This window comes from Elephantulus edwardii, unplaced genomic scaffold, assembly GCF_000299155.1.
Source record: "Elephantulus edwardii isolate Elephantulus edwardi_28Jun2011 unplaced genomic scaffold, EleEdw1.0 scaffold00070, whole genome shotgun sequence".
Lineage (NCBI taxonomy): Eukaryota > Metazoa > Chordata > Mammalia > Macroscelidea > Macroscelididae > Elephantulus > Elephantulus edwardii.
The window spans coordinates 9,567,283-9,580,759 of record NW_006399820.1 but is presented as its reverse complement, the minus strand read 5'-3'; the positions used below and the strand labels follow the sequence as shown (position 1 = coordinate 9,580,759).

Here is a 13,477-nt window from a genome sequence, read left to right as displayed (position 1 = left end):
ATTTGACCCAGCAATTCCACTACTGGGAATATACCCTGAAGAGACCATATCTGACATCCAAGCAGATATATGCACACCCATGTTCATTGCAGCTTTGTTCTACTTATATTTCTATATTTACGTTTATCTCTGTCTACATAAAATGTTTTCCTTCCTTCCTTTGACAGTCACTGGAGTTTTTCAAGTGTTTTAAAAGATTTGACATTTTTTAATTAGAAGGAATGTGACAAGTTGTCCTGGTGGCACAATGATTAAAGTGCTTGACTACTAATGAAAAGTCACTGTTTCAAACCCATTAGCCATTTAATGGAGACAAACGTAGCATTCTATACTTATTTATAGCTTTAGAAACCCAAAGGGTTGCTATAAGCTGGAATTGATTTGATAACTGTGGACGTTTTTGTTTTTAATTTTAAGGAATCAATCATCTCTCTTTCTCTCTCCCCCCTCCCCTAGCCTCTCCCTCCCCCTCTCTCTTTCTCCCTCCCCATCCCTTTCCCTCCCTCCCCCTCTCCTCTTGCCCTCCCTCTCCCTCCCCCTCTTCTCCATCTCCCTCTCTCACTGTAAAAATGTAGTAAAATCCCACTGGATTCTTGCAAGTAGAAAAACTCACATCAAGTAATTTACATGTAATGTCATGTACACATGGAACAGGCTTTGTAAATTGACAGAATGAGACTGAGCAGGCTTTTAAAATCAGTGTATTAACCTTTTCATGTCTCTCTTTTGTAAATAAAGTCCAAATTGCATAGCATAGTCTCCAAGGTCTCATGTCTTGTATATTCTCTCTGTCCTAGTTATCTGACCTCTTCTCCACCACTCTGCTAATTTGCTGGCCCTTCCTTCTGTCTCCTTATCATCTTGCTTTCCTTCCTTCTCTCTGTGTTTCTTACCTTTTCACCCAAATGGACAACAATTTATTGTTTCACAGATTCTTGGGTTAAGATTTCAAATTTGGGCATGGTTGTGCCGATTTATTCTGTAGATTGCTTTTCTGGTTTCTAACATCTTCCAGTAATTAGTGCTTCATTGCTTACAACTGTTTTCGTACATGCTGTGCTGCTTTTCCTTGTTGGTACATGTGCCTAACCTGCTTTTTTTTTTATTTGGAAGCAGGAGTGGCATCCACTTCCTAAACAAAATGCCTCTGGAAACTATATGAACTATGATAAATGTCGATAGTTATATTTACAGAAAGCCTTCAGACCTTTTGTTCACAGGGCCCCTAAGAGTAATGCTTGACTTGACCATCAATAACCGTAACAGTTTAGAAGTGGTTAGATTTAAGATCCTTTCTCAGTACATTAACATAACAAAAGAAAGCCCTTACACTGGAGAGCATTATGTTTAGTGAACTAACTCAGTCCCACAAGGACAAATACTGTATAAAACCATTATTGTAGAATGAGTATTCGGATCCAAGGAGGAGCAGGATGGGGGGACAGAGGGGTCAAGATGGTGGGTGGATAGGGTGTTAATCATAGACTTGCACAATTTGATGTGTGGGTGGGGTGAAGAAAATGGGGAGGATCTTTTGTGAAAAAGAATGTATTCAAACTTTGTGAATAAATCAGAATAAAGTTTAAAACAACAACAACAAAGTAAACCAGCTAAGAATTGATGTAAAAGAAATAGATTTTAAAAATTAAATTAGTAGTTACTAGAAATGAAGTCAAATGCTTTCTTTATCCTAAAAAATACATTAACAAAGTTTAGGAACATAACACAGCCCATAATATGGGCATGAATCTTTAAGTAAAATATGTTTATGAATGATTTTCATAAAGATCCCTTTATGATTTTAAAACAGTCTCATATTATAGGATGTATAAATAATGCTTATATATGATAAAACTTTCTCTCTATGTAATAATGGTTACCCGTGGTGGACAGTGTTTGGTGGCACTTTCCGTTGAAAACAAGCTTGGAAGCAGGAGTGGCATCCACTTCTGAAATGGCTTGCCTCCGGAAACTCTATTAACACTGCTCAGGTCTTTTGTTCATAGGGTAACTATGAGTCTACTACTACTCGACGGTGCTTAAAAACAACAACAACATACATGATAAAATATTTGGGGGGTGGGGGGGAAGCCCTTACTTGCAATCTGGATCATATTCTCAGGAGCAGGGGTTAGAATTTTCACATTTTGATGTCCTTTTTTCTGATGCTAGAATCCATCTGCATCTTACTCTTTGCTCTGCCCAGAACCCACCTCTCCTGGAGGTTCGCATGCTCTCTCTTGTTTGGGATTCAGATCCCAGCATTATTGCCACCTGGTGAGAGGTTTGCTTGATTCTGACTGTAGAGTTGTATCAGCTTCTGTTCCCTTAGGAGCTCTTGGCATGTTGCATGGGAGAAATGTGCATAGCTTCCTCCTGTAATTATTAGCCTTGAAAACCCAGTGGCAGGTCACGATGTGTAGGGAAGATCTTGACTGAATGGGTTTGATTTGAGTTTATTTATTAGCTCCAGCTCTAGGTTTATTCAAACGCTGACACCCTAACTCTAGTGTTACATAGTCACTTGCACACATGTGCACGTGCTCTTGGACACGGATGGGGACACACACACACACACACGCAGAGATTTTCCTTCAATTTATACTTAGCCAAAGCATCATTGTCAGACTTGATAAAAGCTGTGTTAATTATTCCTGTATTTTTAATCACTAGTAGTGTGCCTCAGTATCACCTTTTAGCCCTCCCCAGAATGTTGGCAATTTAATACATTAAGGTTAAACACGTTGCTGCAAATGACGGTAATACATCGGGGGTGGGGGTGGGGTGGGGATGTGTTTCTAAGCACAGTCGTCAATTTAAAAGTGTGTGGCAACGTGTTAAAATTTTGTACCAAAGGGAGGCAACAAAGCGTTTATATTACTCTCATTCTCTGTATTTGTGCTTTCTTGTATGGTTTGTCAGTAGTCATATGTGGCTATTTAAATTTAAGTTACTTGCCATAAGAAATTCAGTTCCTTGTTAGCACTGGCCACATTTCTTGTTTGTAAAAAATCTACTGTGTCTAGGTCTACCATACTGGACAGAGTAGCTTATAAACCTTTCCCCCATAACCAAAAATTCTGCCAAACAGCACCAGCCCTCCAGTTTGGAAATTTCAGAATGGCACCTCTTAACTTTTTTTTTGTTTGTAAGGCTTGTTTCTTCAATATATCTTCAGTTATAAATTTAGAGTAGTTTATAATAGTGAAATAAAATTTGTTTATGGATTTCTTTTACAAGTTTTGCAGCCGAATGACTCATTAATGTTATTTATGAATTGTTTACTCACCACCTCCTTACATCATTGTCATGAGCATATGGAGTCAGTAATGGAACATGCTGCATGTCTTTTTCTGTATATTTATAACTAAGTGCCTGAAGGACACAAGATACTGTTTTATTTATTTTATTTGAATTATATGCCACATTCCAAGCTCTTGTGTATTCAGGACTACAATTTATAGTATTAATTAAGAACAGCTTTCCGTCCCTTCAATAACACATTCAATATACTCTTCATTACTGTATGTGTATCTTGAATTTGTTCTCCCACTCAAGATTGCTACTTTTCCTCTGTCCTCTGCTTTCAGCTTTTATGGTTTTTTCCTTCAGTGAATTCTCCATTACTTTCCTTACTGCAAATGGCAACAGACATGCTGTTTTCCGTCAGTCATTAAATGAACTCCCGTGCTCTTGTGTAATCAAGTACTTCTTAAAAAAAACCCACATGATATATTTTCAGCTGTCTATAATCAAGCAGATTCTCTGTGACCATCAGCATAAAAGAAAATCTCTTTACTGCCACCAGATAGCTTATGAAGCACTGTGGATTCATGGAGTGGAACATCACCTTTTCATAGAAAACTTGCTCTGTAAAGTCTATCTGAAAAGCAATTCTGGAATTGCTGAGCAGAAACTTCCTTCTGCCTCCAAGAGAATGAATGATAAAAAAAGAACAGGGTTTTTGTTTTTGTTTTTTTTTTTTTTAGGAATGGAAAGAATGCCTGATTTTTTTGTACTTAGTGATTTGATGTGTTTTTATTTTTTTTTGAATCATGTTTTTGAGGCAGGCCTACATAGAAATGCAACAACAAAAAGAAACAAATCATGAGATTTGGTCAGTTATGTATGAAAAACCAGACCTTTATGGTCTCTTGTTTCTGAGAAGCAGTGAAGGATTGGGGGGAAAATGCAATGTTGAGACATCTTTAAGGAAGCTTTCTATAGTCTACAGAAGCCCTGGCGGCATCGATGTGTGATGTGCTGGCCTACTGACAGAAGAAGCACCTGTTCGAATCTATCAACTCCGGCAGGCATTCTCCTCTGGTAATGATTTACAGCTTCTGAAACCCAATGGAGGATCGTCATGAGATGCAGTAGATTTGAGAGGTTTTTAAAATTTCTATAAAGTCCAGGAATAAAGAAATTAAGAACTGTTCTTAGTGCTTAGCATCTGGAGTAGAGAAGAATTATAGACACCAAAGTTTGAGTAGAGATTTTTTTTTTGTAGAAAGACATGTGACCTAAAAAATATGCTTTGAGGCACAAAAAGCACATTAGCAGTGATGTGATAATAAATTTAAATGTATAAAAAAATGGCCCCCAAAAGAAAGAGTCAATATTTAGTTTCTTAACTGTATGCAACAGGTATAATTTTTATTTAGTTTATCTTCTCCAACAGTTATTTTATTTTTACTAGTTTTTAATGTATTTCAGAAAAGGTTTACAAGTCAGGTTTGTTGTTCATAACTAGCTGTAGTGACTTAGTAAGAAGTTGAACTATCCCAAAGGCAAGTGGTCCAAATCCATCGGCTGAGAAAGATGAGCCTTCCCCTTCCGTGTAATTGTACAGTCTGTGAAAAGTGCTGAAGGGTCAGCTTTGAGCCAGTTCTGACTCAATGCCACTGAGTGAATTTGCTTTTGAGTCAGTGTTGCCTACTGGCAAGAGAGAAAAAAGGAGAGAACACAACCTTAACCACTAATGTGCTAGCTTCAGAATCACTGATATGCTCACGTTGAGTGCCGCAGTCACTGTATTTTTGGTGCTTTCCACCTTTGGAACTCATCTTTCAGTGCTATATTGTTATGATCCAATGAGACTTTCATTTGTTCATTTTTGGATGGAGAGTGCCAGCCCTTTCTTCCTAGTTTGTCTTAGTTTGGAAATCGTACTATAACTTGTCCACCATGGGTCAGCTTAATAGTATTTGAAATTCCATTGGCATGGCTTCCGGTATCATAGCGACTCTCAAGCCCCCACCATTTGTCAAGATAATGATGACCTTAAGTATTGCCTGTGTCTCTAATTTATTTAGTGAGGGACAAATGATTTTTCCTTTCAAGTGAATTTCCATTTCTCTACTGTGGTTTAGTCTGTGAACGCTACACCTGTGGCTGTCAAGTAAATTCTGCCTTAGGGTGATAATTTACTCTCAAAGTTTAACTCTCAGAGTGCAATCTTTCCCCAGAACCTTAAGGAAACAACATCACTGAAGTTCACATATTCTTACTGTGATGCCATGGCAGAATGTCAAAGTGAAATTGAAGGACTGTCTTGTCTTTTTCACATCTAATCATGCTACTCAATGGAGATTTGCAGATCCCAAAGTTCTAGTGAATACCACCGCTCAAATGTAGGCTCAGACCTATCTGCAGTAAGTGCCTTCACTAAAGTAAAATAATCTTTTTTAAAAAATTTATTTTATTAATTTTAATGAACATTTACAGAGATGTTGGATTTTCGTTCGTTCATTCATTCATTCATTCATTGTTGCACTTTTCCTTCATGATTTATTTAGAAAGTGGAATCAGGTTGTAGATTGCCAAGCAACCCTCCAGTTGTCGGTAACATTGTTTCAGGATGCTCTGTGATGCCCTGTGTGATTTCATAGCCATGTTTTCTCAGGAGCCTTTAGAGTATTTCATCTCATTGTCCTTACCTTTGTTACCATATATTTGTGTGCTTTCCACCATGGCTTAATCTCTCACTGCTGGACCTCTTGGTAATGCTTGGGCATTGGGAACACTTATTTATCACGGCCTTCTGCTCTCCACCCTGAGAAGGTCTTTCACATGTGCAGTAGATGCTTTATATAGAAACTGACAAAATTGTGTTTGTGTGTGTGTCTTCTCTCGACTCACTGCTTCTGAAAACCCACTGGGGTGGTCAGCTGTGTTGGTTCTGACTAGACAGTATGCAGCAACAACATAAACTAGTCTATATCTTTTATTCAGAAATTGCCAATTGTCCTAATAATTATCTTCTGGTTAGTAATGCAACATTCTACTGGCTACACCACCAGATTGCATTTAGTTGTCATTCTCCTTTAATCTGAACCTAAATATTTCCTTGATTTTCATGATTTAGCTTATTACTTCTCTAAACTTTTTTTTAAACTTAAGTAACAGCTTTATTGGAATAAAATCTACCCACCACATAATTTCCCTATTAATTGTGTACAGTTTAATAATTATAAGTAATTAATAGATTTACAGAACCACCACTATATAACATTTTTCTAACCCATAATAGTCAGTCCCCTTCCTAACCTAGGTTCAGTTTCTCAATATTTTCCTATTCTTTACATTTCATACAAATGTAATTTCACACTGTAATCTTTTGTTCCTGCCTTTTCCCCCTTCAGCATAATGTTTTTACGGTTTACCTGTGGCATACAGCAGTCTTGTTTCTTTTTATAGCTGAGTGACATTCCGTTGTCTTTATCAAATTTTAAGCACTCAGATTTTCCTACCTTTTAACTATTGTAAATAATGCTGCTATGAATATTTGTAAGTTTCAGTGGACACATGTTTTTGTTTTGGTTGGATTTAAGACTGGGGTCAAATTGCTTAAATAATACAGTAACTCCAGTTTTCATTATTTAAGAAACTCCTAGACAATTTTCCCAAGTAACTATGTATTCTGAAACTTATTTTTTCTTAATCATAGACATTTAATGTGTGTGACCTTCCCTCTTTCCAATCATGGACTCAAGTCTGCCGGAAATTATGAGAATGGGACAGGCTAGGACAGGGTTCAGATATGTTGTTCACAGGATCACTCTGAGTTGTCCTTGACTGGACGGTACTTTAAAACAACAACTGTATGTGTGAAATTGTATCTCATTGTAATTTTTATTTACGTTCTTTGGATTGCTAATGATACTGAGAATTTGTAAAATATTTTTATGGTCCCCTTTTATATCATCTTTGTAGAAATGTCTATTCTGGTCTTTCACCCATTTTTAAAATCAGGTTGTCTTTTTATTGTTGATTTGTATGAGTCTTATATACTCCAGGCACACATGTCCTTTATCACAATATGATTTTCAATATAATTTTCTAATTCTGTATTTTATCTTTTTACTTTTGTGTTAATGACCTTTGAAACAAATGGTTTTAATTTTGATGATGTTCAATTTATCTATTTCTTGGTTGGGTTTTTTGTTGTTGTTGTTGTTTAGGGGTTGTGCCTGATTTCCTAATTTAAATGTCAGAACTTAAATCCTAATCAAAGGTCATGAAGATTTATGACTATATTTTCTTCTAAGAGTTTCATGGATTTAGCTCCTGCTCAACTTTTTAACAGAATCCTTCCTTTGCATGTTGTTCTAACTTTTCTCAAGGGATGTAGCTTCTTATTTAGACTACGTGCTTTAAGGCAGTTAAAAGTTATTTCTGTGTGTTGTTCTTTTTGCAGTATTATGTTTCTAACAGTGTATGAAAGCTTTTTCATCTTGGCTCAGCCATTGTACTATCTCATACATACTTTTTAATTTTCTTTTTTACCTTAATATAGGGAGCTCTGGTGGCCTCGTAGTAAGTAGTCATTTTGCCAACACAAAAGCAGCTGTTTTGAATCCACTACCAGAGAGTTGGACAATGACCAAGGAGGATAGAAGAAGAATTAATGCCTTTGAGCTGTGATGCTGGAGAAGAGTATTGAGGGTACTATGGACTGCTAGGAAAACAAACAGATTCATCTTGGAGAGGGTTAAACCAGGCTGCTCCTTGGAGGCAAGGATTCTCAGGCTCCGTCTAACATACTTTGGACATGTTGTGAGGAGAGACTGGTCCTTGGAGAGGGACATCATGCTTGGTAGGGTGGGGGGACAGCGCAGGAGGGGAAGATCCTCTATGAAGTGGATTAATTTAGTGACTAGGGTAATGGGATGGGAGTGTAAGAGTGCGATTGGCACAGGATAGAGCAGAGTTTAAGGCTGTTGTACATAGGGTCGCTGTTAGTCTCAAGCAGCTCGACGACACATAACAAAAACAACAACAACCACCACTGCCTCTGTGAAAAAAGGGTGCAGTCTCCTGTCGTTTGATTTACAACCTCTGAAAACATGTTGGAGGTTCAGGTACCAGAGAATTCTGACTCAATGGCACATAACAACAACAGCGCCCTCACTATGATACCTAGGTGATCTACGCAGACTCACTGGGAAATTCAGTCACCTCTTCCCTACTCTATTCCATGTCTCTGTTATCCTGGCAATCTGGGTGTCTGTGTGTAATTTCTCACTAACACCATCAGCTTACCTTTCTCACAATTCAACTTCACTAGTCATCACCATCATCTCTTTAGTAATTTGTTCTGATGACCGGATCTTGAATCTTGCTTCTTTTACAAACATTCTAAGTCACTCCCATCTGTGCTCTGATTATAACTGTCAGTGTTCTTTTACTTTCCTTTTGCAATTCCTCACTTTTCTCTGTCCTTTCCTGCTTGTCTTACTTTCCTTTGCTCCTTCTTCCCTTGACCCTTTTCCACTTCATTTCTCCTTTCTGGCTCTTCTTTCTCCACCTTAGCTATTTCATCATTGTCTTTTCAAAATGCCATCTTTGTGTAGTCTGTTGGAGCTTTGAGAAGAGATCCCTCAGTGCTGTTTCTTTACTTTTCTTTACCTCTTGGTATTTGTCACAGGCTCAGTTATTGATAAATGAATGATTACATGGGGGGGATCTTTAATTCATCCACGTAACTCTTTGTTAGAACTGTTAGACTCTGAGAAAAGCAAGCTAGTTCTGAGGGGATCGTTGCATCACAACATCAAGAAAACAAAAATCCTCACCACTGGACCAATAGGCCGCATTAAGATAAATGAAGAAAAGATTGGAGTTGCTAATGATTTCATTGTGGTAAGATCCACAGTCAACACCCTTGGCACCAGCAGTCAGGAAATCAGAAGATGAGTTGCAATGGGAAAATCTGCGGAGGACCTCAGCAGAGTGCTATAGAGCAATGATGTCAGTCTAAAGGCTAAGGTGTGTTTCCTCAGTTGCTTGCTGTGTATCAGAGAGCTGAACAGTGACTAAGGATGACAGAAGAAGAATCGATGCCTTTGAGTTGTGGTGCTGGAGAAGGATACTCAACATACCATAGACTGCCAAGAGAACAAACAGGTCTGTTCTGTTTGTCAAACTAGGTTGTAAATTGGAGGCAAAGATTTTGAAACTCTATCTCGCATACTTTGGCATTTTGTCAGTGTGAACCAGTCTTTGCAGAAGGACATCATTTTTGAAAGGGTGGAGGGTTAGTGCAAGAGAGGAAGACCCTGGATCAGATGGATTGGTAGGTACCATGACTGTGGCATAGTGTGAGGTGTTTCAGAGACAGAGACAGAGGTTGGCTTAGGTTAGAGCCAAGTACAGACCTGTTATTCACAGGGCTGCTATGAATCTTAGTCTACTCACCTAACACCAATGACAAAAACAATTTTATTTCTTTTACCTACCAAGACTCATTCCCTCCTACCCCCTTTCCTTTCTAACCATCTGGTTGGAAGTGTAGTTTATTAGAACTCAAAGCAACTCAACCTTGTTGAGTCATAACTGACTCATAGCTTGTCTCCTGTCAGATTTCCAAGGCTATTGATCACACTAGAGGAAATTGCTTCTTTCTCTCACAGAGCTACTGCTGCTTTTGAACTGCCAGAAAAGCAAGTTCGTGTTAGCAGGCATCTAACTTCTTCTAGACCATGATAACAGAACCCCCTTTGTCAGCATTAACTCTTACTGTTATTTGTGATTCACTATCATTCACCTCACTTATTTAATTCATTGAACTAACCAGCGACTCCAAGGGAGAAAGAAGAGCAATCTACTCTTGGATAATTTACAGCCTTGCCAACTTGCTATAGGGTCCACGATATATTGGTTCTGACTCCATGACAAGGAGAGTTGGTTTGGGTTTTTTTTTAATTTAATGATTCAAGGTGGTTGAGTTGAACATGTCTCTAGGTGGTATTGATTTGTAGAGGGCTAAATATTAAACTTTTATTTTCTTTGAGAATTTATCAGTCATTCTTGCTGTTGTTGCTCTCATGTTAGGCTAATGGTTAAAGGTTTTGTTCTTTGTTTTTTTAATGTTTGATTCAAGTGTATTTTCCTAGGTCTTCCCTTATTTCCTGTAAGATACTGAGAGCAAAGAAATATTTTTTTATTTTATTTTTTTAATGATTTTTAATGAACATTTACAGAGAATTTGGATTTCCATTCAGTCATTGCTGCACTTCTCTCCCCGCCCAGCCCTCCCTCCCCAACGCCCCCAGTTCGCTCCTCTCAAAAGCAAAGAAATATTTTTAAAGAATTGGCTACTCTTTTTTCAATAAAATCTTTACAGATATTCTCTTTATGTCATTGGAGTTTGTTGAAGCTTTGTTTTATAGTAATGAAAGGTTAGAAATATCCTGAAAGTTCATAATGGATGAATGTCATACATCCATACAGTGAGCATACCATGGACCACCAAGAAAACAAATAGGTCAATGCTCAAAGCTAGAATTTTTGAAGCTTCATCTCACATATTTTGGGCACGGGGCCAGGAGGGACTGGTCCTTGGAGAAGGACATTATCCTCAGAAAGGTGGAGGGACAGCACATGAAAGGATGACCCAGGACGAGATAGATTGGTACAGTAACTGTGGCAGTGAGGATAAGTGTTTCAGAGTCAATGAGACTAGCTCAGGACAGGGCAGGCTTCAGAGCTGCTATACCTAGGATTGCTATGTGTTTCAGGCAACTTGATGGTACTTAACATATAGTGAGACTATTGTAGGTCTGTACCATGGAGCCAGACCTGACTAATAGCTGACCTATCCAGTGATTTTCAGAGGTGGTAAATCACAGAGGAGGAGATTACCCAGCTTTCTCCTGTGGAGGAGCTAGTGGATTCAAACTCTGTGCCTTTGTGTTTGCAATACAACTCCTTAACGACTAGGCCACCAGAGCTCCCTAGAGAGCTATTAAATAGAATGAAATAGATCTCTGTGTACTTGGAATGTTTAAAACAAAAGTCAAGTGGAAAGCCTTTTATATTACACATACACTATTTGTGTGTGATTGTGTGTGTGAAAAAGAAGAAACACTGAAGTACAAAGCTCTGTGTGTTCAGCAGCAGAACATGTCTTAGACTATACCTGTACATCACGAGGGATTTCACCCGAGCAGATAAAAAGGAGGATAGAGGATGGTAATAGCTATTTGGGCTATTCTCTTTGTTTTGATTTTTTTTTGCTTGAAAAATTTTGGTGAATTCCTTCTCTAATTAAATACTGTTATTTTGAGAACTTTTAAAGCACATGCAATAGCCTTTTAACCTATTCTTTACTTCCTCTCTTCCCTTAACTTCTTAAACAGTACTCTGTTTTTTTTTTGTTTTTTCCCTAAACTCTCTGCACTCTTACTCAGTCTCCCTAGTGAGTGCCTTATATTTGAATCCTATTTATCTCTCAAGAATCATCTTTTACTCCTTACGAAGTATTTCCAGGCCTTTAAATCTGATTTTATTACTTTCTCTCTGTGTTCCAAAGGCACCTTGGGAAATCTTTCTTAATCACAGATCTCGTGGGCAGGAGCTGTATTATTTGACAGTATTCCGTGGCACTGAGTACAGTACCCAGTGTTTGGTAGAAATATATTAAAAGGGTTCTGAATATAAAAATAATAAAATCTAGATTTTGGAGCAGATCTCCTTAATACTAGCTTTCATTTTATACTGGATTTTTACCCCTTTGGAAACTGTTTAAAAAGGCATGTTTTAAGTAAGTATACATCGTATCTTTATGTATCAGGATGTATTGTTGTAATGTTGATGCTGTCTTGTGCCATGGAGTTGGAACTGACCCATAGCTGATCCTTTAGCAGGTTTTCAGAGGTGGTTAATTACAAGGGAGGAGATTGCCCATCTTTTTATCTTGAAGCAGCTGGTGGATTCACGCCTCGTTCCTTTGGGATTGCAGGGCAGATTCTTACCACTAGGCCACCTAATAAAGTACCTTGCACTTTATTTCCATGCAATTGGATTTCTGCAACTGTTACTCAAAAATAGATGATGTTTTCATACTTCATTGTATCCCAGAGCATGAACATAGAGTTTTAAAAAAATGTGTCCGTATACGTTAATTATTGACAAATTCTATTCATATACTTCGAGACACTTTGTAACATTAATTTTGGTGTTGTTATTGTTAGGGATAGTTGAAGAGGTTTTCTCTCATAGCAACCCTGTGTTCTTCTGAAGAGAACCCTGATTTGTCCTGCAGCATCTTCACTGTGGTTGCTGTGCTTGAGCCTGTCATTGCAGCCTCTGCCTCAGTCTGTCTCTGTGCAAGTTCTCTTCCACTGACATTTATTTTACCAAGCATATGTCTCCATGGACTGATCTCACTTGATAATGTATATAAAGTAAGAGAGATCAAGTGTTGCCGTTTTTGCTTGCAAGGGACATTCTGGTATTCCTTCCTCGAAGATATATTTGTTCTTCTGGCATTCCATTATGTGTTTTGTATTCTTCACCACCACCGGAATTCAATGACATTCAATATTCTTCAGCCATTCGATTCATTGTCCATCTTTCACATGCATAGGAAGCACTCAATAATGCCATGGCTTGGGTCAGGCATATTTTAGTTCTCAAAATAGCATGCTTTACAGCATCTTTTACTGTAGATTTACCCAATGAATGAATTGGGTCACTTGCTTTCTTTACTGTTTCTTTGCGATTGACAGATTCAAGTAAAATGAAATCCTTGACAAATTCAGTATTTTCTCTATCATCATTATGTTGAATCATTCTTTGAGCATAAGAATAAATGAATTTCTTTTATCCCTGTGTATTGTTTGTTTAAATATTTCCTTTTCTTTTCTAGGTCCAACAGATTGATCGTGTGGTAGAAGTTGTGGAGGAAACAATTAAAGGTAATTGTTTCAAATAGAGAAGCAAATGTATATGTTCTTTGAACTATAATATGAATATGTTGTTGTTGTGTACTGACTCATAGCTGACCATCCAGTGGATTTTCAGAGGTCGTTAATCGCAAGGAAGGAAATTTCCCATCCTCCTGCGGAGCTGGTGGCCTTGAACTGCGTGCATTTGGGATTGCAGTGCAGCTTCTTGCCACTAGGCCACCAGTTGTTGTTGTTGTTATGTGCCGTCGAGTCGCCTGCGACTCATAGCGACCCTATGTACAACA

The 13,477-nt window shown here is 38.0% G+C and overlaps 1 protein-coding gene across 1 annotated transcript in view; it reads left to right on the top strand.

The window, feature by feature from the left end:
• Positions 1–13,477, top strand: part of CDKAL1 (CDK5 regulatory subunit associated protein 1-like 1) — an 886,114-nt gene that overhangs the window by 245,291 nt on the left and 627,346 nt on the right. Inside the window, exon 5 of the mRNA XM_006888658.1 lies at positions 13,154–13,202. Coding sequence (XP_006888720.1) covers positions 13,154–13,202 — 49 coding nt within the window. The remainder of the gene's footprint in view (positions 1–13,153; positions 13,203–13,477) is intronic.